This window comes from Chrysemys picta, chromosome 17, assembly GCF_011386835.1.
Source record: "Chrysemys picta bellii isolate R12L10 chromosome 17, ASM1138683v2, whole genome shotgun sequence".
Lineage (NCBI taxonomy): Eukaryota > Metazoa > Chordata > Testudines > Emydidae > Chrysemys > Chrysemys picta.
This window is the reverse complement of record NC_088807.1, coordinates 7,601,410-7,626,800: the sequence shown is the minus strand read 5'-3', so window position 1 is coordinate 7,626,800 and position 25,391 is coordinate 7,601,410. Positions and strand designations below refer to the sequence as shown.

The following is a 25,391-nucleotide window of genomic DNA, read 5'->3' as shown; positions in this document are numbered from 1 at the left end:
CACCCTCCGGGGCCAAAGCACCTCGCCCTCCCCGCAGCCCTGGGGCCTGGGCGCCACACCTGATCAGCCCGTCCTCCCAGCAGCCATGTCACTCAGGCACCTTGCCTGATGGGCCCACCTCCCACCCCCAGCCCTGGTGCTCAGGCCCTTTGCCTGATGGGCCCACCCTCCCTGCAGTCCTAGCACTCAGGCACCTCGCCCAGTGGGACCACCCTCCCCACAGCCCTAGCTCACAGGCATCTCACCTGATCAGCCCACCCTCCCCGCAGCCCTGGTGTCCAGGTGCCTCACCTGATCGGCCCACCCTCCCCACAGCCCTATCGCCCAGATGCCTTACCAACTAGGCCTGCCAGCCCGCAGCCCTAGCACCCAGGTCCCTCACCCAATCGGCTGGCCTGCCCACCTGCCCACCCCATGGTCCTAACACTCAGGCACCACCCCCACTAGAACAGCCCGCCCAACCTCTCTGCAGCCCTAGCACCCCGGGCGCCTTGCAGCCTCTGGCCTGTGGTATACAGGAGGTCAGATTACATGATCTCAATGGTTCCTTCTGCGCTTGGAATCTATGAAAAAGGCCCCTGTCGCACCAGTTCAGGTAAAGGTGTGACGCTGTAGCAGGTTGGAGACATCAGTGCAACTCTGCGTGCAGACCCTCTTCCACCCTCAGTCTCAACACGGCCGGCATCAGTGCGAGCTAAACCAGGCGGAACCTAACATCAGTGTCCCCACACAAACACTGCACTTTGTGGCATGTCTTCAGCTAAACCGGTGCAACCCTGCGTACGGACCAGGCCATACTGAGAAGCATCAGCCTAAGAGAGTGTAAGGAGAGAACAACGCTAGAGCTTCCACTCTGCTTTACCGCTAGGTCAGAGCCTCCATTCAAGGGACATTAATTTCCTTTTTTTGAAACTAACCAATTAATTTTTTTTAAGTCCTAACCCAGTTTCTGACAGAGCCCCCTTAATTGTGGGTCCCGCCTTAAAGAGACAGCCTGTGCCAGGGTAAGAACTGCCTCTTCTCTCTCATGGGCACGAAGCTGGTATTTGCTTAGGGCAGTGGCTTTTTGGCTACAAACATCATCCCATGGCCAGAAAGGGGGGGAGGGATAGCTCAGTGGTTTGAGCATTGGCCTGCTAAACCCAGGGTTGTGAGGTCAATCCTTGAGGGGGCCACTTAGGGATCTGGGGCAAAATCAGTACTTGGTCCTGCTAGTGAAGGCAGGGAGCTGGACTCGATGACCTTTCAAGGTCCCTTCCAGTTCTAGGAGATAGGATATCTCCATTAATTTAAAAAAAATAACAATTTAAAGCTGGCTGAGGAGCCAGGCGCGGAGGTGAAGGCCAAGCATTCCTAACGTACTTCTTTGCCTCTCATATTCCAGGACGTCCCATTGTTTTCCTAGTGGTAGATGTTGGCTGTATGGAATGGTAACTGATGAGATCACTCTTCTCAGCGTGTGTGAGCTTTGTAGCACCCTCGCGGTTCTCCTGGCTGCCAGGTCCCTCGGTGGTTTGGAAAGCGTGCAGGTGGATTCCTGGAATGCTGCAGGAGGCATGCCTGCGAGCTGTTGGCTTGTATGTGGTCCCATTTCCCAGGTATTCCCTTACCTGCTCTTTGGGCCCAATGCTGAAGCCCTGGAATTGACTTCATGGGGAGGGTGCATGAGGAAGGACAGCAGGCTGTGTCTTGCATTGCCCCTCCCACTGCAGACCACACTTACATGATATCTGCCCCCGTTGCTCCAGCCAGGGTTCCATGCACTGAGTCTGCACTCGCATGGGCCTAGAGCACTTGCACTTACCTGAGGTTGCTGTACCCCCATTCCCCAGAGTCCACTCACCTAATTCATCTGCAAAGGAAAAACAAAGCAAGAGTGTTTCTGATTCAGATGTTTAAACGTTTACGTCTCAAACCAGCCCGCCCCCCACATTAGAGGGGCTGAGTAAAGGCTTCCACCCACTCAGCTGGAGACAATACAACAGCAGAGCCCAGAGAAAGTGCATGAGCACTGTGGTGGTCCCTATGCCGGGGGACGCTCCTATTTCAAGGGGCACCAGACTGCTCCAGGGAGCAATGTAGCAGTTTCAGCCCCGTGGGATTGCGGGCACCGCTCAGCCTGCAGTAAAAGTACAAACTGAGCCTTTAACCAGCAAGAGCTGCCCCTTCCCCCAGGAGACAGAGGGCTGAGGAACAGGTGCTGACGCAGATGAGAGGTACGGGGGCGGGGGGGGTCCATGCCACACTGCAGAGATTCTGCCTTAGCCAGAGAGCGGCACAAGGGACAGCTGAAGTCCAGCACTCCTGCAGCTGTGCAAGATTCTCCCCGCTGTGGGGGAGTGGGACGAAATGTAGGGGCACGACTGAAATGCACGTTTTCCACAAGCCCCCTTGGGAGATCAAGGTGGGGAGTGAGACCCTGCTGCCAAGGGAGGGGGAAGCAGCACCAAGAGGCCTGAGCCAGGCATGGCGGAAAGAGACTACAGACATGGGAGCGGGGAGGCTGTACAGTTGGCATAAATGAGCACAGGCCCAGGAGCCTGGACTCCTGGCTTCTAACTCGGCTTTGCCACCGCGCCCCCCCCCCCCCCCCCCCACCACATGGCCTGGCCTCTCTCTGTGCCTCAGTTTACCCATCTGTAAAATGGGGGGGAATGGTGCTGCCCAAGCGATGGGGCTCCTGGACAGATTCATGGTCTTGTTCCTGCTCCATGCTCGGACCATGGACAGCGCTAGCCAAGGCAGAAGCATTATCAGCTTTAGCGGGGAAGGGGATTACCTTCATCTGAGATCGCAGCTCCCTTACCAGAGGCCTGCGCTGTATGCGCCATGACCAGGCCGGGGTCTGGAAGAGCAGCACCTAAAAAGACAGGACACATTGTTACCCCATCAATCAACAGCAACCAGCCTTGTGCCCCACCCACTGCCACCGGACACAGCACCTGGCAGGAATCAGCAGGTGGCTCCCGGTGGCTGTGGCAGGTGCTTAGGGAGATCCCAGAAAGATTGAGTCCCGCAAGCGCCTGGCCCAGAAGGAGGCAACACCCCCCCAGGCTCCAGCTGTGAGCAGAGACAGCAAGGAGAAACCTCACCCCAGCCAAGCACTGACTCAGAGAGCCCAGTGCTACTGGGTCCCGGGCGCCGGGCACAGCGGGCAAGGGGCTGAGCCAGCCTGGTGGCACCAAGCAGCAACTGAAGGGTCCCAGATGCTCATACGAGGGAGGCTGCGTGAACAGCAAAGCCGATCCCCCGGGGGTCGCCCCCGCACCTTCCCCGGGGCGCCTCCCGGACGCCCCGCCGCTCACAGGGGTCGCCCCCCCCCAGGCCTAAGGGTCCCCCTGGGCCAAGCTGCAATCCCCACTGACCCTCCCCAAGGCTGGCAGGAGCCGCCCCTCCCGCCCTGCCCCGCCCCGCCCCGCCGAGCTGGCAGCAGCGCCGACCCCTCATCCCCTCACCCCGCGGGAGAGCCAGCTCCTCCGGCCGCGGCTGCCGTCCCCTGGTATCCCGCATGGCGGGGCCTGGCGCTCGGCTCCCGGCGCTGGGCTCGTTCCCCCAAAGCCCCGCTCAAGGGAGGCAGCGCGGAGGCGACGGCTCTGGAATTCCCCAGCTCCGCCGGCTGCCGCCACCTCATTGGCTACAGGCCCCGGTGAGCTCATCCCCGTAAAACGGGAAAGCCCCGCTCTGGGGAAGGCGGCCCGCTCCGGCTGGGCTTGGCGCAGCTGGCCGGCCAGTGCCCGGGCACCTCCGCCCCTCCAGCCCCGAGCCCGCATCCTGCACCCCGAGCCCCCTGCCCGCGCCCAGCCAGCCTCGAGCCCCATGCAGCGCCCCCTGCCCGCGCCCCGCCAGCCCCGAGCCCCATGCAGCGCCCCCTGCCCGCGCCCCGCTAGCCCCGAGCCCCATGCAGCGCCCCCTGCCCGCGCCCCGCCAGCCCCGAGCCCCATGCAGCGCCCCCTGCCCGCGCCCCGCTAGCCCCGAGCCCCATGCAGCGCCCCCTGCCCGCGCCCCGCTAGCCCCGAGCCCCATGCAGCGCCTCCTGCCACCTGCCTGCGCTCCGCTAGCCCAGCGCCCCCTGCCCGCGCCCAGCCAGCCAGCCTCGAGCCCCTTGCAGCGCCTCCTGCCCCCTGCCTGCGCCCCGCTAGCCCAGCGCCCCCTGCCCGCGCCCCGCCAGCCCCGAGCCCCATGCAGCGCCTCCTGCCCCCTGCCTGCGCTCCGCTAGCCCGCGCCCTGCAGCGCCTCCTGCCCCCTGCCCGCGCCCCGTCAGCCCAGCGCCCCCTGCTGTGGGACTAGCGCCCCCCGGGCTGGAGGAAGCTCAGGCCGAACCTGGCCTTACCCAGCGCTCTCGCCGGCCAAGTGGCCTCTCTCCGCGGCCCTCACGCTGGGGTCGCCCCCTAAGCCGCCTGCATCTCGCCTCCCTGCTCGGCAGCGCTTCCGGGCCCCCGGCCACCTGCAGAGGCAGGGAAGGGCCGGGCGGGGGGCGCCGACTCCCCCACACCCGACAGCTCTTCCCCGGGCTCCGGAAGCTGGGGCCGCTGCTCGGCAGAGAGCGTCTTGGCCAGAAGGGACAGACACGTGGTGCCAAGGCCAGGAGCGCAGGGGCCCCGGGCCGGAGTGGGGGCGGCCAACGGAGGTGGTCCGGGCCGGGGACAGGGGGCCCGGGCTGGCAGAAGGGCCAGGGAGGTGGCAGTGAGTGTAGCGAGCACCCAGAGCAGTTCCATGCCCAGGACCGTGCAGCACCCGCCGTTTGTGTCTCAGTCCCTGCTAGGCTTTTCTGATCTCATTGTCCTGGGGGAGCCCATTGGTGAGTTACTGGAAGGGCCCAGAGGCCCAGCCTTATTCCTTTCACTGGCTTTGAGTAGGTGCTAGGTCAGTGGCTCCGTCCTGCAGAGGACACGTTGTCAGTTTAGCACTTGCTGCTAGTCCAGGGGAGGTGGCAGGTGACACGGTCCGGCCGGGGAGGAGGCAGGTGGCACGGTCCGGCCAGGGGAGGTGGCACAGACTGGCCAGAGGAGGTGGCACAGTCCAGCCAGGGGAGGTGGCAGGTGGCACGGTCCGGCCAGGGAGAGGAGGCAGGTGACTCAGTCCGGTCAGGGGAGGAGGCAAGTGGCACAGTCTGGCCTGGGGTGGTGGCAGGTGGCATGGACTGGCCAGGGGAGGTGGTAGGTGGCATGGTCCGGCCAGGGGAGGAGGCAGGTGACTCAGTCCGGTCAGGGGAGGAGGCAAGTGGCACAGTCTGGGCTGGGGATCTGGCCAGGGGAGGTGGCAGGTGACACGGTCCGGCCAGGGGAGGAGGCAGGTGACTCAGTCCGGTCAGGGGAGGAGGCAAGTGGCACAGTCTGGCCTGGGGATCTGGCCAGGGGAGGTGGCAGGTGGCACAGACTGGCCAGGGGAGGAGGCAGGTGGCACAGTTCTGCCACAACTTTCTATTTTGTTTCCAGCTGCTACAAATTTGCATTAAAATAATCTAAAAATATGCAAGCACTTTCCTAGCATTCCATTGCCACAGGGAGTCACTGACTGGGCCGTGGCAGGGAGGTCCCTGAGAGACTCTACTAAAACATGGCCCATGGTATGAAAGCATTAGAGAACTCAGGGCTAGGCTATGTACAGGCACACAGAAGACACAGTCCCTGCCCTGAAGCATTCATTACCATCTAAAACAAGGCACAAAATATTAATAGATTCTATGCCCGGAAGGGACCCCTGTGCTCATATAGTCTGACCTCCTGCGTCACACAGGTCACGTAACTCCCCTGAATGAATTTCTGTTCGAACTAGAGCAGATGCTAAATGGAGGGAGAAGAGGTCCAGGAATGGCTTGTGTGGTTACAATGAGCACAATTGGACTGCTCCGCCTTCTTAGGCAACACATGTGGTTGCTGGGTTTGCGTCTCAGGTTTTGCAAGCCCTCTTGAAAAATCTTGGGCCTGATTTTTGGAGGTGTTGAGTAGCTGAAGTCAATGGGAGCTCTGGGTGCTCAGCACCTCTGAAAATTCACTGGCCCAAACTTCATTAATGCAGAGTTAGAGTTGTCTGGCAGCATCTCATACCTGTCTGGAATGTCACATGCACCCAGCCTGAACCCACTGAAACCCAGGGGACACTAAGTCCTGGCGTCACAGACTCGTGCTCTCTCTCGGCTCCGTACGGTCCCTGGGAGGAACCCCCTTCAGAGCAACAGCCCTTCTCAGGGGTCCACTCTGTCTCAGGGCTTAAGCTGCAGGCCCTTCCACCTCCTGGAACCGCACCTCTCTGAGCCCTAATCATGCCTGTCTCTCGCCGTGGGCCCCTTCAAGGAGTCCACTTGCTCTGAACCCTCGGGGCTGCCACACCCAGAGGGAATAATGCAACCCTGATCTCTAGACCGGAGTGACTCTCAGCCAGCGTAAAACAGGAGGGTTTATTGAACGTCTGAACACAGCACAGGGAACTCTCTGGACCCTCAGGCTCAGCACAGTACATCTAGGGCTGTCCAGCCTCCAGTCCAGAAGCCTCCTCCATCCGAGCTGAGGCATGCTATGTCACCGGCCCCAACCGCTTCTCCCCTGTCCTTTGTCTTCCATCCCAGGTAAACAGGTCGCTGGGGCCCTCTCTCCTCCAATGGCTGGAACTGGTTGGTCAGGACACCAGGGTCTTCTCTCCTCAGCCCATTGTCTTCCCACTGGCCAGAACTGGCTGCCAGGGTCCCAGCTGATAGATGAGGTCACACCTGGTCCTCCTCTGCAACAACAAAACCTCTCCCACCACCTTGTTAAACATGCAGCACAAAGGGAAACCGAGGCACGCACACACTATTCATGTAAAACGCTACAATAATCCCCAACTTCGTCACATCAGCCCTGCCCTGCAACCTTCATTTTGCTCTGAGCCACAGGGAATGTACCGCAGGTGGGCTTCTGCATGCACTGCCCTGTAACAAGGCAGAGGAAATGTGCCCTTGATGTGGGGGGCCCTGAGCATATTCTCTCTGCAGCTGTTCCAAACGCCCCCTGCTGCACTAGGGATGGCTGCAGCAGGTGGCCATGTTGCAATGTGAGAAGAGGGACATCTGCACCCAAAAGGCCTGGCCTCTGCAGGTTTGGGCTGACCTATGTGGGTTGTGCAAAGAGAGGAGCACAATGGTCTGTGGCCAGGGGTGTTGTAACAGTGGGAGCCATGCCAGTGCACTGAAGGGCAGATGTTCCAGAGGGATCCTTAGGACAAGGAGTGGTAACACGGGGCAGCTTGGCGCAGAGTGTGAAGTGGTCGAGGCCAGGCAGGCCAGATATAGGTAACAGGAGGTGCTCTTATGTCGTGTTCACTAATGCTACATGGTAACTAACACAAGGTCAAATCTAGTGATGACAAGGTCATTAATAGGGAAAGGGCAGAGTTAAGGTTGCAGGCCAAGGCTGCTGTAGGAGGCCCTTCCTTATAACCCTTAGCTTAATGGCTAGGACACTCACCCTACACGTGGAAGACCCTAGGGCAGGGGTAGGCAACCTATGGCACAGGTGCCAAAGGCGGCACGGGAGCAAATTTTCAGTGGCACTCACACTGCCCAGGTCCTGGCCACCGGTCTGGGGGCTCTGCATTTTATTTAATTTTAAATTATGCTTCTTAAACATTTTAAAAACCTTATTTCCTTTACACACAACAATAGTTTAGTTATATATATATTATAGACTTCTAGAAAGAGACCTTCTAAAAACGTTAAAATGTATTACTGGCACGCGAAACCTTAAATTAGAGTGAATAAATGAAGACTCGGCACACCACTTCTGAAAGGTTGCCGACCCCTGCCCTAGGGCAAGTCCCCCCTGCTCCTGATGAAGCAAAAAGATTTGAGCAGTGATCTGCCCCCTCAGCTGAGTGCCCACACGGCTCTACGGGGTAGTCCAATATGGGTCTCTCTCAATCTTGCATATTGAAGTTGTTCCACTTTAATTAAATTGAATAAATCAATATTAACTGGGCCAGAGAGTTAAAATCATTCTGTAGCCTAGTGGTCAGACCCTTGTTCAAACCCCTTCTCCACCTCAGGAGGAGGGGAGACTTGAACTGGGTTTTATCCTGGCTGAGTGACCCATCCCCTGGGCTAATCATTGCAAGAGAAAGCTTCTCCCCACTCCCAGCCATTTGTTTCGGGCCCTGCATGCAACATAGACAGCCAGACTCCTTTCTTCCCCTTTTTCCCAGAAGCTCCAACATTTTGAGGGGCCATGCAGAGGCATGACCCTTTGGTTTGTGTAGATTGGATGAATTATCATAGAAAGCTGCAAATTATGTTGTGTTTACTTTTCATGACCAACATAAGTTACTCTTTGGGTTGAGGAGAGTACCCAGGTGCCACATTAGTCAATGTTGACCTTGCGTCAGTCGTTACAATAGGACTCTCTATTCTGGATACATTTTCTGTTGCTCAGCAACCCCTGTGATCATGCCAACATTGATGAACTGCAACTACTCGGTTTTCTTTGATCACACTCAGTCCCATTGTTCAGGAAATGAGGAAGGCGCACAAGGCATAATTACAGCCCGAGTGCTTCTGCTTCCTAGAATCTTTCCTCCCCCCTCTAATTAATGCTGTTTGCCTTGGCCAAACGTGTAATGTAAAATCTGGGCGTGTGTGGGGCACTTTAGAGCACTTTGAAACATCATCTCTTACCCCAGAAGTTTTGCTCTCAGAGCAAATGAGCTCCTACAGAACACAGGCAGAGAGCAACTAATGTGCACAACACGCATCCTCAGAGAGCTGTGATGGGCAGGACTCACACAGTGCCTGGGTGCTGGGCAGGTTCAAAGGCCACAGCATGCCACCTTCAGTCGCTCACTGATTCTGATGTCAGACTGCCCATGAACCCTCTGGCTTAGAGCCCCCGTCATCCTCTGGTTCCCATGCAAATGACTTTCACTGGCTCCTCAGCATGGCTTGGGCCTCAATGGAAGTCCAACTTTTAGCCTGTTGCTTCCTCAGAGGGGCAGTAGATGCAGTGTATTATTTGAGATCAGTCTCCATTGGAGACTTTCCAATTTGCAAAGGATCAGAGCCGGAGCCTGAACCTCAAGTGCGGACAAAGAAAAAGTGATAAGAACTGTACTATTTTTATGTCACATGATTATTTTAGGGGTGCTATATGTTAGGAACCCCTGGCTCAAATTACCTCAAGTTTCGACCATTAATGCCATAGGTGCCAACTTTTCCCGGTGCCGGTGAGTGCTTGCGCCCCCCTGGCCCCGCCCCGACTCCACCCCTGCCCAGCCCCCATTCCAACCCCTTCCCCAAAGTCCCCGCCCCAACTCCACCCCCTCCCTGCCCCTATTGGACTCCTTCCCCAAATTCCTGCCCCAGCCACACCTCTTCCCCAGTGCGCTGTATTCCCCCTCCTCCACCTCCCTCCCACTGCTTGCCACCATGAAACAGCTGTTTCGGGGCGGCAAGAGCTCAGGGGAGGAGGCAGAGGTGAGCTGGGGCTGGGTGGGGCAGGGAGCTGCCGGTGGGTGCAGAGCACCCATAAATTTTTCCCCATGGGTGCTCCAGCCAAAGGGTTGGCGCCTCTGATTAATGCTACCCTAGATCCCCCTGAAGATGTCAAGTTTTGTAAAGAAAATCTAAATCTTAGAGCACTTAGAAAATCTGACTGGTGAACTAGTCTCCACTAGTCTCTATAATGGTGCCACCACCTGACTATAATCATATTCTAGCATCTCAAGTTTCGCACCGAACATTAAAATACCAAAACTCGGGGGCCACTTTTGCAAATTTTGGTCTTGAGACAGATTTTCAGACTCTTATTTGCACGGTATATACCTGTTTGTTCAGAGCTGAAAGGCAGGTAGGTTAACCCAAAACATCTTGCAACCATGCCTGACGGTGGGGAGAATCACTGTCTGCCTTACCCGGGTGGCTGCTTGTTGATCCCACACGTGCAGCACACAAAAATGCTATGTAAGGCAGTGGTACATGATGGTGAAAACTGACATCAGATCCTGTGTCTTTTCCTAAGAGGTGCTGAGCACCCCCCAGTTGGTTTGAATCAATGGGTGCGTCAGCCCTCACCCCCTCCAAAAATCACAGCCACAGGCTGTAATTACCAGACTCTAGGCACCTGAACCGTATTCAGAGGGGCTAATCACCTGCTAATCTCACGGGAACCTTTGGGGACTTGGTAGTGTTCAGAAGCTAGTAAAAATTAGTGACTGCCATCTGTCAGGGTGGATAAAAATAAAATTTTGAAAAATATTGGATTTTTATTTAATTACATTATTCTTTTTTAAAATAAACCTATTTGAAATGAAATTATGACAACCTATATTAAGGTCTAAACTTTCTATGGTCTATTATCATTTAAATTAAATAAAAAATAACACTCAAGCAACAAGTTTGCTGCCAAAGACCTAAAGACAGTCTAGTCACTGAACTGGGGGAGTCCCTGGCTAAGTACTTGGAATCATAGGCGCCGACTCTGTGGGTGCTACGGCGCTGGAGCATCCACGGGGAAAAATTGGTGGGTGCTTAGCACCCACTGGCAGCTCCTGGCCCCACTGTCCCAGCTCACCTCCTCCTCATCTCTGCCTCCGCCTCCTCCCCTGGGCGCACCGCGGGCCCGCTTTTTCCCCCGGCTCCCAGCGCTTGTGCCGCAAAATAGCTGATTCGCGCGGCAAGTGCTGGGAGGGAGTGGGGAGGGGAAGGAGGAGGAACACTGCGTGCTCGGGGAAGAGGTGGGGCTGGGGCGGGGATTTGGGGAAGGGGTCCAATAGGGGCAGGGAGGGGTGGAGACTTTGGGGAAGGGGTTGGAATGGGGCGGGGCAGGGAAAGGGGGCGGGGCTAGGGGTGGCGCGAGCACCCACCAGCGCTGGGAAAGTTGGCGCCTACACTTGGAACAAAGTTTGTTGATATGCTAAACCAGCTTTGGACAGCAGTAGCCTCCTCTGCAGTGCACGGAGAATATTTTCCTCACTTTACTTTATTCAACTAGTTCAGTTTAATGACTAGTTCATTCAAAGTCGAGAAACTGACTGGGACTTAAAAAAAACAGGAAAGCTTGTTTTCCTCTCCCAGATAAAAATGAGATATGAGGAGATGAAATCTAGATCTAAAATCTTGAAAGACATGGTGACCAAAAACAATCAGTTCAATTCACTAACAACAGATAATACTTCCTCTGGTGAATAAATCAGTTAATTTTAAATGCAAGACATGTTTTGATACATTTATTTTTTTCTTATGTATCCAGAACATTTAAGGCAGTTTTATTTAATTAATACATTTAATTCATCCAATAATAAGAATATAGCAGTAGGGATATATTACTGAGTACCTGACCAGGATGGTGATAGTGGCTGTGAAACACTCAGGGAGATTAGAGAGGCTATTAAAATAAAAAACTCAATAATAATGGGGGATTTCAACTATCCCCATAATGACTGGGTACATATCACCTCAGGATGGGACGCAGAGATAAAGTTTCTTGACACCTTAAGTGACTGCTTCTTGGAGAAGCTAATCCTGGAACCCACAAGAGGAGAGGCAATTCTTGATTTAGTCCTAAGTGGAGCACAGGATCAGGTCCAAAAGGTGAATATAGCTGGACCGCTTGGTAATAGTGACCATAATATAATTAAATATAACATCCCTGTGGTGGGGGAAAATACCACAGTGGCCCAACACTGCAGCATTTAATTTCAGAAAGGGGAACTACACAAAAATGAGGAGGTTAGTTAAACAGTAATTAAAAGGAACAGCAGCAAAAGTGAAATCTCTGCAAGCTGCATGGAAACTTTTTAAAGACATCATAATAGAGGCTTAACTTAAATGACTCAACTTACCCCAAATTAAAAAACACAGTAAGAAAACCAAAAAAGAACCACTGTGGCTAAACACCAAAGTACAAGAAGCAGTAAGAGGCAAAAAGGCATCCTTTAAAAAGTGGAAGTTAAATCCTAGTGAAGAAAACAGAAAGGAGCATGAACTCTGGCAAGTGAAGTATAAAAATATCATTAGGAAGGCCAAAAAAGAATTTGAAGAACAGCTAGCCAAAGACTCAAAAAGTAATAGCAATTTTTTTTTAAAGTACATCAGAAGCAGGAAGCCTGCTAAACAGCTAGTGGGGCCACTGGACGATCAAGATGCTAAAGGAGCACTCAAGGACGATAAGGCTATTGCAGAGAAACTAAATGAATTCTTTGCATCCGTCTTCGTGGTTGAGGATGTGATTCTGAAACCTGAGCCATTCTTTTTAGGTGACAAATCTGAGGAACTGTCCCAGATTGAGGTGTCATTAGAGGAGGTTTTGAAACAAATTGATAAACTAAACAGTAATAAGTCACTAGGACCAGATGGTATCACTCAAGAGTTCTGAAGGAACTCAAATGTGAAATTGCAGGACTAACTGTAGTCTGTAACCTATCATTTAAATCAGCTTCTGTACCAACTGACTGGAGGATGCCAATTTTTAAAAAGGGCTCCAGAGGTAACCCTGGCAATTACAGGCTGGTAAGCCTGACTTCAGTACTGGGAAAACTGGTTGAAACTACAGTAAAGAACAAAATTGTCAGACGCATAGATGAACATAATTTGTTGGATAAGAGTCAACATGTCTTTTGTAAAGGGAAATCATGCCTCACCAATCTACTAGAATTGAGGGGGTCAACAAGCATGTGGACAAGGGGGATCCAGTGGATATAGTGTATTTAGATTTAAAAAAAAGCCTTTGACAAGGTCCCTCACCAAAGGCTCTTAAGCAAAATAAACAGTCATGGGATAAGAGGGAAGGTTCTCTCATGGATTGGTAACCGGTTAAAAGATAGGAAACAAAGGGTAGGAATAAATGGTCAGTTTTCGGAATGGAGAGAGGTAAATTGTGGTGTCCCCCAGAGGTGTATACTGGCTCTAGTCCTATTCAACATATTCATCAATGATCTGGAAAAAGAGGTAAACAGTGAGATGGCCAAATTTGCAGATGATACAAAACTACTCAAGATAGTTAAGTCCCATGCAGACTGCAAAGAGCTACAAAAGGATGTCTCAAAACTGGGTGACTGGGCAACAAAATGGCAGATGAAATTCAGTGTTGATAAATTCAAAGTAAGGCACATTGGAAAACATAATCCCAACTATACATATAAAATGATGGGGTCTAAATTAGCTGTTGCCACTTGTGACGGTCCACGCCCCTAGGGTCAGGGCAGCATGGCCTATCGGTCACAGTCTATGAAGCAGCCCTTCGGTGCAGGGCGGCGTGGCCTAGCGGCCAGAGTCTATAGAGCCATGCTTTGGTGCAGGGCAGCATGGCCTAGCGGCCAAAGTCTGTGAAGTTGGGGCACCCACTAAGGGGTGTAGCAGCCCCGGTAGGGGGGCCCAGGGCGGCTCTGATTCCTGGCACAGTCAGGGACTGTGGCTGGCCCTCCACAGGAGCTTCCTAGACAGGTCCTTCCCCTGCGGCCTCCAGCCCAGAATGAGCTGGGCTCCCTCCCTTTATACTGCTAGAGCATTTGGCGCATGCCCAGTCTCACCAGGGAGGCGGGACTTCCCCTATCAATAATATGGCCTTAACCCTGTCTGGGCTAGTGCGGGGTAAGCAGACCCTGTCACACCGCTCAAGAAAGAGATCTTGGAGTCATTGTGGATAGTTCTCTGAAAACATCCACTCAATGTGCAGCAGCAGTCAAAAAAGCGAACAGAATGTTGGGAATCATTAAGAAAGGGATAGATAATAAAACAGAAAATATCATATTGCCTCTCTATAAATCCATTGTACACCCACATCTTCAATACTGCGTGCAGATGTGGTCGCCCCATCTCAAAAAAGATATATTGGACTTGGAAAAGGTTCAGAAAAGGGCAACAAAAATTATTAGGGGTATGGAGCATCTGCCATATGAAGAGAGATTAATAAGACTGGGACTTTTCAGCTTGGAAAAAAGACAACTAAGGGGGGGATATAATAGAGATCTATAAAATCATGCTTTTGGGCCTCCCTCTGGGCCTCCATAGCCCTCTGGTGGGCAGTGTCTTCCCTGGCTTTTTCTGCCTCCATCCTGGCTTTTTTTGCCTCCACAGCTCTGTTGTGAGCAGTTTCTTCCCTGACTTTTTTGGTCTCCATAGCTCTCTTATGAGCAGCTTCTTCCCTGGCCACCTGTTTATTATGTTCTTTTATTCTTTCCTCAGCTTCAAATCTGGCTAATTCCATTTTTTTCTGGACGTCACTTTCTTTCATCCTAGCGAGAGTTAGAAAGAAAAAAAAAAAAACACTTGTGAATTCCTTTGCAGGAAGTTAACTACCCTGCCCTCAGGCAGAGAAAAAAAAATCTCCAGCTGCTCACAGCTTTAAAAAAAAAAAAAAAACCCTCTCTGCTTTCTAAGCAGCCAAAAAGGAAAAAAAAATTGTCCTTTTAAAATCCTACTGGGCTTTTGGTTCGAAATGATCCCACTGCGCTGCCACCATGTCAGGGTTCCCTCCCCACTCTGAACGCTGGGGTACAGATGTGGGGACCCGCATGAAAGACCCCCTAAGCTTATTTTTACCAGCTTAGGTTAAAACTTCCCCAAAGCACAAATTCCTTCCTTGCCTTAGTATCGCTGCCACCACCAAGTGATTTAACCAAACATTCAGGGAGGGCCACTTGGAGCCCTACATTCCCCAAATTTCCCCCCAAGTCCCTACACCCCCTTTCCTGGGGAGGCTTGAGAATAATATCCTCACCAATTGGTACAGGTGAACACAGACCCAAACCATTGGATCTTAAGAACAATGAAAAATCAATTGGGTTCTTAAAAAAAAATTAAGTAAAGAAAAGGTAACAAAAATCACCTCTGTAAAATCAGGATGGTAAGTACTTTACAGAATAACAAAAGACTCAAAAACACAGAGAATTTCCCCTCTAGGCAAAACTTTAAAGTTACAAAAACAGGAACAAACCTCCCTCTTTGCTTAGTTCAGATATAGCTAGGGAGATGTATTTTCCCCTGCCCTGTTTCCTGGCTGGCTCTGAGAGAGACAAACAAAAAACCTTCCCCCACAGATTTGAAAGTATCTTTTCCCCTTATTGGTCCTTTTGGTCAGGTGCCCCCAGGTTATCTGAGCTTCTTAACCCTTTACAGGTAAAAGAGGAATTAACCTTTACAGGGTAAAGAGGGATTTTATGCTACCCTTAGTCTATGACAGGGAGATATAATAGCGGTCTATAAAATCATGATTGATATGGAAAAAGTAAATAAGGAAGTGTTATTTACTCCTTCTCATAAAACAAGAATTAGGGGTCACTAAATGAAATTAATAGGCAGCAGGTTTAAAACAAACAAAAGGAAGTATTTTTTCACAAAATGCACAGTCAACCTATGGAACTCCTTGCCAGAAGATGTTGTGAAGGCCAAGACTAGAACAGGGTTCAAAAAAGAACTAGATAAATTCATGGAGGATAGGTCCATCAATGGCTATTAGCCAGGATTAACAGGAATGGCGTCCCTAGCCTCTGTTTGCCAGAAGCTAGGAATGGGTGATAGAGGATGGATCACTTGATGATTACTTGTTCTGTTCATTCCCTCTGGGGCACCTGGCATTGGCCACTGTCGGAAGACAGGATACTGGGTTAGATGGACCTTTGGTCTGAACCAGTATTGCCGTTCTTATATTCTTAAACTTTTTAAAATGCTGTTTTATGATTTTTGAATTTAATTCTAATTTCCATCCACATGCAGCTGGAAACATATCACAAATAAAAAACTAATCTAGTAAAATGTGTCATTCACCATTTTCTCACAAAACAAAAATTTAAAAATTAAGAAATGGAATAAATATATGTTAAGCTATCTAATTGCACAAATGTGTATCTTAAAGTCTATGAGTAATATAGTACATCTCCCTGGAAAGCAACAAGTAATACCAATTTTAGTGTAAAAACTATACTTAGTTGCAAATCAACATGTTTTAATGATTAGCAGCCTATGAGATTCAACCTATCCTTAAGAAAAGAACTGAACAGTATGAATGCAAAATAAGATTAAAATTGATTATTCAAATAAAGATTTCCTGCTTGCTGATGTAAATCATGGTTATAATCAGTGATTTAAATGGCTTTGATTTAAAACAATGTAACCTGTTTACCTAAGGTCCTTATCTGACCCACAGCACTATAATATCAGCACCTCTGCATGGAGCCTCACAAGGGCATTGTGAGATAGGGAAGTGCTATATCCACAGTGTGGGGATGGGGATCCAAGGTGCAGAGACTGTGAACAGGATGCTCTGGATTGAGCATCCAGCATTAGGGGCCCCACACTGCAGGTTTTAGCTGTAGCAGCAGAGACACATTTAATGGCACATAAAATAAGAGATTAAAACTCTCTCCTCCCCCACCTCACCACCCCCTCCACTAGTTCAGCTCCCCAACCCCTCCTGCCCCTTTATGCCTCCTCTGGCTCAGCTCCCCCACTAACTACACTCCCCCGGCTCAGCTCCCCCTCAGCCCCAGCTCCCCCCACCCCACTACTCCCCCCGGCTCAGCTCCCCCTCAGCCCCAGCTCCCCCCACCCCACTACTCCCCCCAGCTCCCCCCACCCCACTACTCCCCCCAGCTCCCCCCACCCCACTATTCCCCCCGGCTCAGCTCCCCCTCAGCCACAGCTCCCCCCACTACTCCCCCCATCTCAGCTCCCCCCACCCCACTATTCCCCCTGGCTCAGCTCCCCCTCAGCCCCAGCTCCCCCTCAGCCCCAGCTCCCCCCACTACCCTCCCCCGGCTCAGCTCCCCCTCAGCCCCAGCTCCCCCCACCCCACTACTCCCCCCGGCTCAGCTCCCCCCACTCCACTACTCCCCCCAGCTCAGCTCCCCCTCAGCTCCACCCCACCCCACTACTCCCCCTCTGGCTCAGCTCCCCCCACCCCACCCCACTACTCCCCCTCTGGCTCAGCTCCCCCTCAGCCCCACTACTCCCCCCGGCTCAGCTCCCCCCACCCCACTACTCCCCCCGGCTCAGCTCCCCCTCAGCCCCAGCTCCCACCACCCCAGTACTCCCCCCGGCTCAGCTCCCCCCCAGCCCCAGCTCCCCCCCAGCCCCAGCTCCCATCACTACTCCCCCCGGCTCAGCTCCCTCCAGCCCCACTACTCGCCCTCTGGCTCAGCTCCCCCACTAACTACACTCCCCCCGGCTCAGCTCCCCCTCAGCCCCAGCTCCCCCCACCCCACTACTCCCCCCGGCTCAGCTCCCCATCAGCCCCAGCTCCCCCCACTACCCCCCCCGGCTCAGCTCCCCCCACCCCACTACTCCCCCGGCTCAGCTCCCCCTCAGCTCCAGCTCCCCCCACTACTCCCCCCGGCTCAACTGTCCCCCGAGGATCCACTATGCCCCCCCGTCAGCTGCCCCTCTGGCTCAGCAGCACTCCCCGCAGCTCGGCTCCTCCCCCCCCCTACGTCACGGCCGCAGCTCAGGCCCGCGGCAGGAAGTGGGCGTGGCGCCTGCCGCGAGCGCCAGTCACATGACCAGAGCATCATGTGACCCGCAAAAGGGGCGGGGCCGGGAGCCGCTTCTCGCGAGAGCAACGCAGCTATCGGCGCAGCAAGATGGCGGCGCCGGAGACGGAGGCGGCGCTTCCTGGTTCCAGCCCGGAGCAGGTAGCGGCGCTGTGGCGTGTCGCGGGGACCCTCGAGCCTCCCCTTCCTGGGCCGGTGTCGGTTCCCCGGCCCCTCAACTGCTCTCCCCGGCCGCCTCAGCTCCCCTGCCCTGGCCGGGTTCGGCTTCCCGAGCCGCTCGGCTCCGCTCAGCCGGGCCCCCCTTACCCTCACTCGTCCCTAGGCCGGTCCCAGCTCAGCTCCCCGCCTCCTCCCTTTCCCCTCGTGCTCCGCTCCCTCAGGCCCCTTCCTCGCCGGGGCCAGGCTGCCTCGTCTCCCTGGACTGCCCCCTCCCTTCTGGTATGGCCCGGGTCCTTCAGTCCTGGGATCCATGGGAGCCCTCGTGTTATTTCCAGACTGGGGCTCTGGGCTCCCCCAGCGGCCCTGGATGGGGGCTTGTCCTGCGTAGCCAGCTGGGGGAACCACCTGGCACTGCCCAACGTGGGGCCATTTCCCACCAGCAATACCAGGTAACCTGCTGCCCTGTGCACTACTTACCAGCCCGTCTCTGCTCCTCCCTCCAAAGCAGGTAACAAGTAATGGAACCGTGGCAGGGGCCCCGACTGCAGAGACGCAGCAGCAGAACCAGCCGCAGCAGCCAGCTCCCAATGCCTGGCAGGTCATCAAAGGAGTGTTGTTCAGGTGAGCCCTGGCTGATTCCCCAGCTGCCCTCTTTTCATCACGTATTAAAAACCTGATGTTAATTTCAATTTGGCCTCTGAGTCCCTTGCCCTTGGCTGTAGGTGCTCTGACCGTTATTACAAATACATTTAATAACAAAACCTCAACAGATCCCACCCTATATTAAAAAGTGCCGTTCAGCAAGGAAACATTGACATCTAAAAACTCCCACTCCTCTGTTCTCCTGAGAAACCCCACAGCGCAGCCACCGCTGTAAGAGCAAGACATGTTCCGGGCTGAGACAAAGAGAGAAAGTTGGGGTCATCTGCATACTGACAGCACTTCACCCACAGTTCAGCGCTTCACCCATCAGCTCTGCCACCAGTCTCATATCACACAGAATGCTGCGGTCCCCCACATCCGAGATCTCTTGGGTCACCTATTGAGCATTGCCTAACACTAACCTCTGGGACTCCTCCAGGTGGGAGGGAGAAGAACAAAGCCACCTGAGCTCAGCTTTTTCACTCTACCATGCACTGCAGTTGAGAGACTAATGCCTCATGATCTAGTATTGGCACAGGCACCTTATCTGTATCCATTACTGAAAGGAGATAGTCAGCCTAGTCTCTGTGACATACCCAGATCACAGCCCTGGTTGTCAGTGGGAAGTGCGAGGCATCGAGATACTTCAGAATGTCTCATCACAGCTTTTCCATTGCCATAACCAAAAATGGAAATGTAGGTATTAGTTCATCACTGGAGAGACTATCAGCATCAAGTGAGAGCTTTTGAGCAGAGTTTGAAGAGATGCTTCCACTAGAGCAGTGAGCATCATGCTCTTCTCTAAGTAGATGTTAATGTTCTCAACTAGCCTTCAGCAGCACTGAAGGAGGAGATAAAGTATGGATTGAGTAGAGTGTCCTCCCAGGACATCCAGAATCTGAGTGAACAACGCTGGTCAAAATGTGACTGGAGAGAGCCAAGAGTCCGTTTCCTTCAGAGATTGTCCTGCTTCTATGGCTGCAGACAGATCTAGCTAAATCTGCTCAGTTTTCTTGGCAACAGGAAGGCTTCACAGCAGCCAGTGTGTGGAAAGAATGTGGATTAATCAGTTAATTGTTAACCCGAAAGAAATTGCTGGTGGAGGTTTTGCAGATGTGGTAGAGTCAAAAAAAATTTCTTTAACATTTGCACGGCCCATGTGAAATTTTTTTTTTTTTTTTTTTTAAATTGACATACATGATCAGCTTCAGATGAGATTTCTACCACTGGTGGTGGTGATGGTGATGAGAGCAGTTTAATAGGTGTGAATTGAGAGTCGTGGGCTCTAATATTGTGAAGAGGAAAGATGTGGAGAGTCAGGAGCATTGGTAATACAGGGAAAAAATAAAATAAAAGTCCCATAGGAACTGAAATAACTTAGGTTAAAGATTCCCATACAGCTTGATGCTGTTTAGCTCCCAGCCCCCAGAATTAGAACAAGTCTTTTACAGACTAGACAAGCTTTCCAGGCTGGCGTAGCCCCCTGCCATGCTTCTAAGTTAACTTCATTCATTCAAGACTGGAACTGGCCTCTATTTAAGACAGGTTCCCAGGCTAACAGTCTTCTTAAATTAAACTCCAAGCTGGAGAGGCGATCCTGGTAATTACAGCCAGTAAAACCTAACTTCTGTACCAGGCAGATTGTTCTTCACTATAGTTTCAACCAGAATTATCAGACATATAGGTGAACGTGCTTTGTTGGGGGAAAAGTCAACATGGCTTTTATAAATGGAAATCATGCCTCACTAATCTATTAGAATTCTTTGAGGGAGATCAACAAACATGTTGATATGGGGGATCCGATGGATACAGTGTATTTAGACTTCCAGAAAGCCTTTGACAAGAGACCTCACCAAAGGCTCTTAGGCAAAGTAAGCTGTCATGGGATAAGAGGGAAGGTCCTCCAATGGATCAGTAACTGGTTAAAAGATAGGAAACAAAGGGTAGGAATAAATGGTCAGTTTTGAGAATGGAGAGTGGTAAATAGCAATGTCCTGCAGGGTCTGTACAGCGACCAGTCCTGTTCAACATATTCATAAATGATCTGGAAAAAGGGGTAAACAGTGAGGTGGTAAAATTTGCAGATGATACAAAATTACTCAAAATACGTCAGTTCAAAGCAGACTGCAAAGAGTTACAAAGGGTTCTCACTAAACTGAATGACCAGGCAACAAAATGGCAGGTAAAATTCAGTGTTAAGTGCAAAGTAATGCACATTGGAAAATATAATCCCAACTATACATGCAAAATGATGGGATCTAAATTAGCTGTTACCATTCAAGAAAGATCTTGGCGATATTGTGGCTGGTTCTCTGAAAACATCTGCTCAGTGTATGGCTGCAGTCAAAAAAAATTAACCATGTTAGGAACTATTAGTAAAGGGATAGAAAATAAAACAAAATATTATAATGCCTCTATATTAATCTATGGTATGCCCATGTTTTGAATACTGTTTGCCAATCTGGTCGCCCCATCACTAAAAAGAGATATTAGAATTGGAAAAGATACTGAGTCTTAGGCCATACTTACAGGATGGGGGACTCAATCCTGGGAAGCGCTGACTCTGAAAAAGGTTTGGGGATTGTGGAGAATCAGCTGCCGTAAGCTCCTAGTATGATACTGTGTCCAGGAGAGCTAATGCAATCCTGGGATGCATAAATGGGAATCTCAAGCAGAGTAGAGATTCTTTTATGTCTCTATTTGACACTGGTGTGACTGCTGCTGGAACCCTGTGTCCAGTTCTGTTGTCTATAATTCAAGAAGGATGTTGATAAATCAGAGGGGTCAGAGAAGAGCCATAAGAATGATTCAAGGATTAGAATACGTGTCTTGTAATGAGACTCGAGCTGAATCTATTTAGCTTAATAAAGAGAGACTTAAGGGGCAATTTGATTAGTCTATAAATACCTACATGGGGAACAAATATTTAATAATGGGCTCTTCAGTTTATCAGTGAAAGGTCTAATGTGATTCAATAACCGGAAGTTGAAGCTAGACACTTTCAGATTGGGCCAGTGAGAGTAATTAGCCATTGGAACAATTTACCAAGGGTTGGGGATCTCCATCACTGACCATTTTAAAATCAGGATGTTTTTCTAAAAACTCTGTTCTAGCAATGGTTTTGGGGCAGTTCTCTGGCCTGTGGTATACAGAAGGTCAGACTGGACGATCACAATGGTCCCTTCTGGCCTTGGAATCGATTCATCTTCCTGCCCCCAAAGAGGTTACAATCAAAGACAGACATGATACAACATGGTGGATTCCAGAAACTGATGGAGAAGCATGAGGGACCAGAGAGACAATTCTGATCAGCAGGATGAGGAGTGGACACAGCTGTTGTTTTTCGTCTTGTACGCATTTCCTTTGTGCTTTGACTTGTCCTGCTACAACCCACAGGCTTGAGGACTTCACTTGCTCTCCACCCTGCCCTCGAGTCTCTGTATATCCAGCGCATGGCAGCGTTATGCTCCCCTCTCAGCCACCTTAAGGTGACTATGACATGGCTATAGTGGACAGCAGACTAAGGATCTCCACCAGAGGTGGCAGAATCCAAACTCCCCTGTGGCTTCCATTGCCCACCACTTTCTAAGGAGCTCTCCCCCATCTGCCCCACCCTCATCCTTTTTTAGTCTCATAGGCCCTTCATGCCCTGGCCTTCCCTCTACAAAGCACCCAGCCTCGTCAAAATAAGCCATCTTCCCATGCCACTTTCTCAAATAGGAGGAATTTATTTTTTGCCCTGACAGGATCATGTTCTTCCTCTTTCATGGGGTGCTCTGACTCTCGTCCGCTCTGGCAGACTCTTCTCGGGAGTGATCACAACTCCGATTCCTGCCCGTGGGCCAGGGAAAAGATTCACTGAGCCAGGAGAGAGAACTAAAACTTTGGCCCCTTTGCTTTCCTGAAAAATCCCGGGGTTCGAACAAACCTATCTAGTCGCAGGGGTAGTAGAGCTGGAGGGTTGTTCCATGCATGGGCCAGGCTGGCATGTGGAACAGTAAGGGCTCTGAGGGTATGTCTACACTGCAATAAAAGACCCATGGCACATCCTCCACTGGCACATCAGCTGACTTAGGCTCAGGGACTTGGGCTGCAGGGCTATAAAACTCCAAAAGGGGAGAGGGTCTCAGAGCCCAAGCTCCAGCCTGTGTACCTACACTATTTTTAGTCCCACAGCCTGAGACCATGAGCCTGAGCCCACTGACCTGAGCTCTGAGACTTGGTGGTGTTGTTTTTTTTATCAGGGTGGAGGTGTACTCTGGGGCTTGCGCTGTTGCAGTGAGGGTGGGGACAGCAGGTGAGGTGAGAGTAGAGCAGAGGCTTAGAGGGGCAAGGGTGAAAGCTTATATTCAACAGAGCAGATGTGGGAATTCAGCCCAGTGACTCGGAGGGGGCTGACTTGGGCTGGTCAGATAAAGAAGTTGAGCTTGGAATGTGGCACTCCGTGTAGATGCGAGACTTGCAGGACACAGATTTCAGCACGCATCTTCAGTGCCTGAAATGTCCTGCCGCTCTTGGTTCTGTGTCCTTAACACATTTTTAACAAGTTTTTTGTGGCTAACTGCTCTAGAATATTCCTGCCTGTGTAGTCTTCGGTGTAACTATTGGCTATGGCACTTAGTATTGTAACTGGCATACCTCTGCGGTACTGAACCTTGAAAGGATTGGAACTTTGAACTTTTCAACTTAAGGCAAATTAGCTTGCAGAAGGGCTGGCAGTAAGAACTGTCCACTTGGAAATGTGCAACACATAGTTAGCTGTTTCCGTGTTAAATGTACAAAATCCATTGTAATATCTACTTGGCATGCCCAGGAGCGCCGCCATCTTTTCCGCCGCCATAGGCGGCAGAAGGTTCCGCCCCGAAATGCCGCCCCCCCCCCCAGAGGCGGTGGAAATACCGCCGCGGTCGCCCCCCCCCAAATTGCAGTGCCCTAGGCGACCACCTAGGTCGCCTAATGAGTTGCGCCAGCCCTGGGCATGCCCTCTCTTAGCTCAAAGGGCTGAATAGCGTTTGTTTGATAGACTGTAGTTCAAAAGGAATTATCTGGGGGCAATTCTCTGGCTTATGTTATACAGGAGGTCAGACTCGTTGATCACATTGGTCTCCTCTGGCCTTGGAATCTGGGAATCTACTATGTGGGGATCCAGTACTGCAGGTTTCGCTGTGTGATTAGGGCTTCTCTCAGTCCCTGGTATTGCTATGGTTTATTTTCAAGCGTCAGCACAGCCTTCCATAGGTGCATTTAGGTTTGGGGTACTTAACTCAAAGCTGACTTCACTGCCAACTTCTGTGGTCTGTGTATCCCAGTAAATTCTCACTTACTCTATCGCCTTGCCCTGTCGAACGGTGTGAGAATTCTTTGGGCACCTCTCACGTACGTGGCTTTTTCATGGACTATTTGGACGGCCGAAGAGGTTTGTTAACGCAGAGCTCAGGTTGCCTGGTGAATGCTGCCTTGTACCCTTCCAGAATGTGGAGGAAAGCTAAACTTAAAACTTCTGAAAACCAGGAGCTACAAATGTAGCCCCTCGTTCAGGGTCTTGTAGGGCATGAGGAAACTGTTCAGCTTTTAAGTTGTTTTACAGTGAATTTCCCTTGGTCTTATCTTGAAGTGATGGTGACCGTGAAGAGGCTATGACTATGGGGCACCTGCGAGGGTGGGGCATATGGGAGCCTTCTGCTGGGCACATCTTGCTGCTTCTCAGCTACCAACGCTGCCCAGCCTCTCCATGGTAGACCTAGAAGGGCCAGAGGGAGGAGGGAAGGTGGTGTGGTAGAGGGGCTATGAAGAGTACATCTACCAGCTAGAGACAACGAGTGGGAGGAGACACTTGGGACCCCATATTGGAGCCTGACATAGGTGTGCAGAACATGGACCCCTATATGAGGCTTGCAAGGGTGTGAAATGGCCCATTCATCTCCCTGGGTGTTCTCTCAGCTCTTTGGCTTGATGGCACGTACTGAGCGTACCTGGTTTTAGTTTCCAGCACAGACCTAGTCAGTTTTTCATAGAGTTGCTCAGCAGGAGTCTGTAACCGTGAACTGGCACAGAACCAGTTCGCCCTGGCTGGGCCTCATGACCACAGGCTGCAAGTCTGGGAAAGCGATGTGACTGAGAGAAACCAGTGAAAGCTGCTTCCTTACAGAGCTGCCTGGCCATACAGCGAGCACAGTCGTCTTAACACATCTGCCATCGCTTCAGTTGAAGGCTTGGGGCACGGGGCTTCTGTTATGTGATTATGGGGGGCACGTGGCTGTGGCAGAAAGGATTGGGTAAAATGTCAGTGTTAATTCACTCCCCCTCTTTCTTCCATAGGATCTTTATCATCTGGGCCATCAGCAGTTGGTTCCGTCGTGGGCCGGCACCACAGGATCAGATTAGCGCTGGCGGAGCACCCCGCGTTCCGAGCCGCAACCTTTTCCCTAAAGACACTTTAATGGTAATGATGAAAGGAGCAGGCCTGTTAGCTGACCCAGGTTCTGAGTAGGGGTAGCCACTGCAACTGCATGGGTATCAGACAGTTGTGACGGCCAGTCTCAGAGGTAGGGCAAATATGGCCTGTGGTCCAGGTGTCTGTATCATCCTGTCCCAGAAGGATAGTAATTAGTGCTTGGGGCAGCGCACTGAGACTAGGACTCTGGGAAATGAACCCTACACTGCCACTGTGTGACCTTGGAAAATGATACCATCTCCCAGGGATGGGAGGACTGAATGGGTCAATGTGTTCATGACACAGGCCAAAATCCTCAAGATGCTCTAGAAGGGCAACATGGGTCTCTTATGTTGCCCAGAATTGCAGAATCCACCCTGTATCATAGACTTGTTCCAGAATCTCAGCTTTCCTTAAAAAAATTTCTAGCGCTTGTGGTTGTGAAAATAACCTTGAAAAAGCGAACGATGCAATGGAGAGGAGAGGACTAATTCTGGGAAGGGGGACACGGTAGGGAGAGTGTTTGTTTCTGGGAAGGTTTTTTTTGGAGGGGGGGAGGTCATGCTTTGGTACATTTAACTTTGTGCAGCTGATGAATTCCAAAGGCAAGGGCATTTTTTTTCAGTGTATTCTGATTGGATGAACTCGGGCTGAGTTATGTGGGCCTAGTTCCAGGTCCCACTGGGATTTTGCCATAGATAGAATCTAG

At 51.7% G+C, this 25,391-nt stretch overlaps 2 protein-coding genes across 4 annotated transcripts in view; one reads left to right on the top strand and one right to left on the bottom strand.

Moving 5' to 3' along the window:
- The window catches only part of RELB (RELB proto-oncogene, NF-kB subunit), a 31,746-nt gene extending 27,158 nt beyond the window's left edge, over positions 1 to 4,588 (bottom strand). The window contains exons 1-3 of one of the 2 annotated variants that reach the window (XM_042844473.2): positions 4,331 to 4,588; positions 2,780 to 2,860; positions 1,363 to 1,852 (exon numbers count right to left, since the gene is read on the bottom strand). In XM_042844473.2, coding sequence (XP_042700407.2) covers positions 1,363 to 1,591 — 229 coding nt within the window. In that variant the 5' untranslated portion in view covers positions 1,592 to 1,852; positions 2,780 to 2,860; positions 4,331 to 4,588. Of the gene's footprint in view, positions 1 to 1,362; positions 1,853 to 2,779; positions 2,861 to 3,455; positions 3,751 to 4,330 lie in introns of those variants that run through there. The other variant, XM_065570699.1, reaches the window with a different exon arrangement.
- Positions 4,589 to 17,432: 12,844 nt separating this feature from the next.
- Positions 17,433 to 25,391, top strand: part of CLPTM1 (CLPTM1 regulator of GABA type A receptor forward trafficking) — a 41,658-nt gene continuing 33,699 nt past the window's right edge. Inside the window, exons 1-3 of one of the 2 annotated variants that reach the window (XM_005295691.4) lie at positions 17,433 to 17,589; positions 18,113 to 18,228; positions 24,568 to 24,691. In XM_005295691.4, coding sequence (XP_005295748.2) covers positions 17,539 to 17,589; positions 18,113 to 18,228; positions 24,568 to 24,691 — 291 coding nt within the window. In that variant the 5' untranslated portion in view covers positions 17,433 to 17,538. The remainder of the gene's footprint in view (positions 17,590 to 18,112; positions 18,229 to 24,567; positions 24,692 to 25,391) is intronic. The other variant, XM_042844470.2, reaches the window with a different exon arrangement.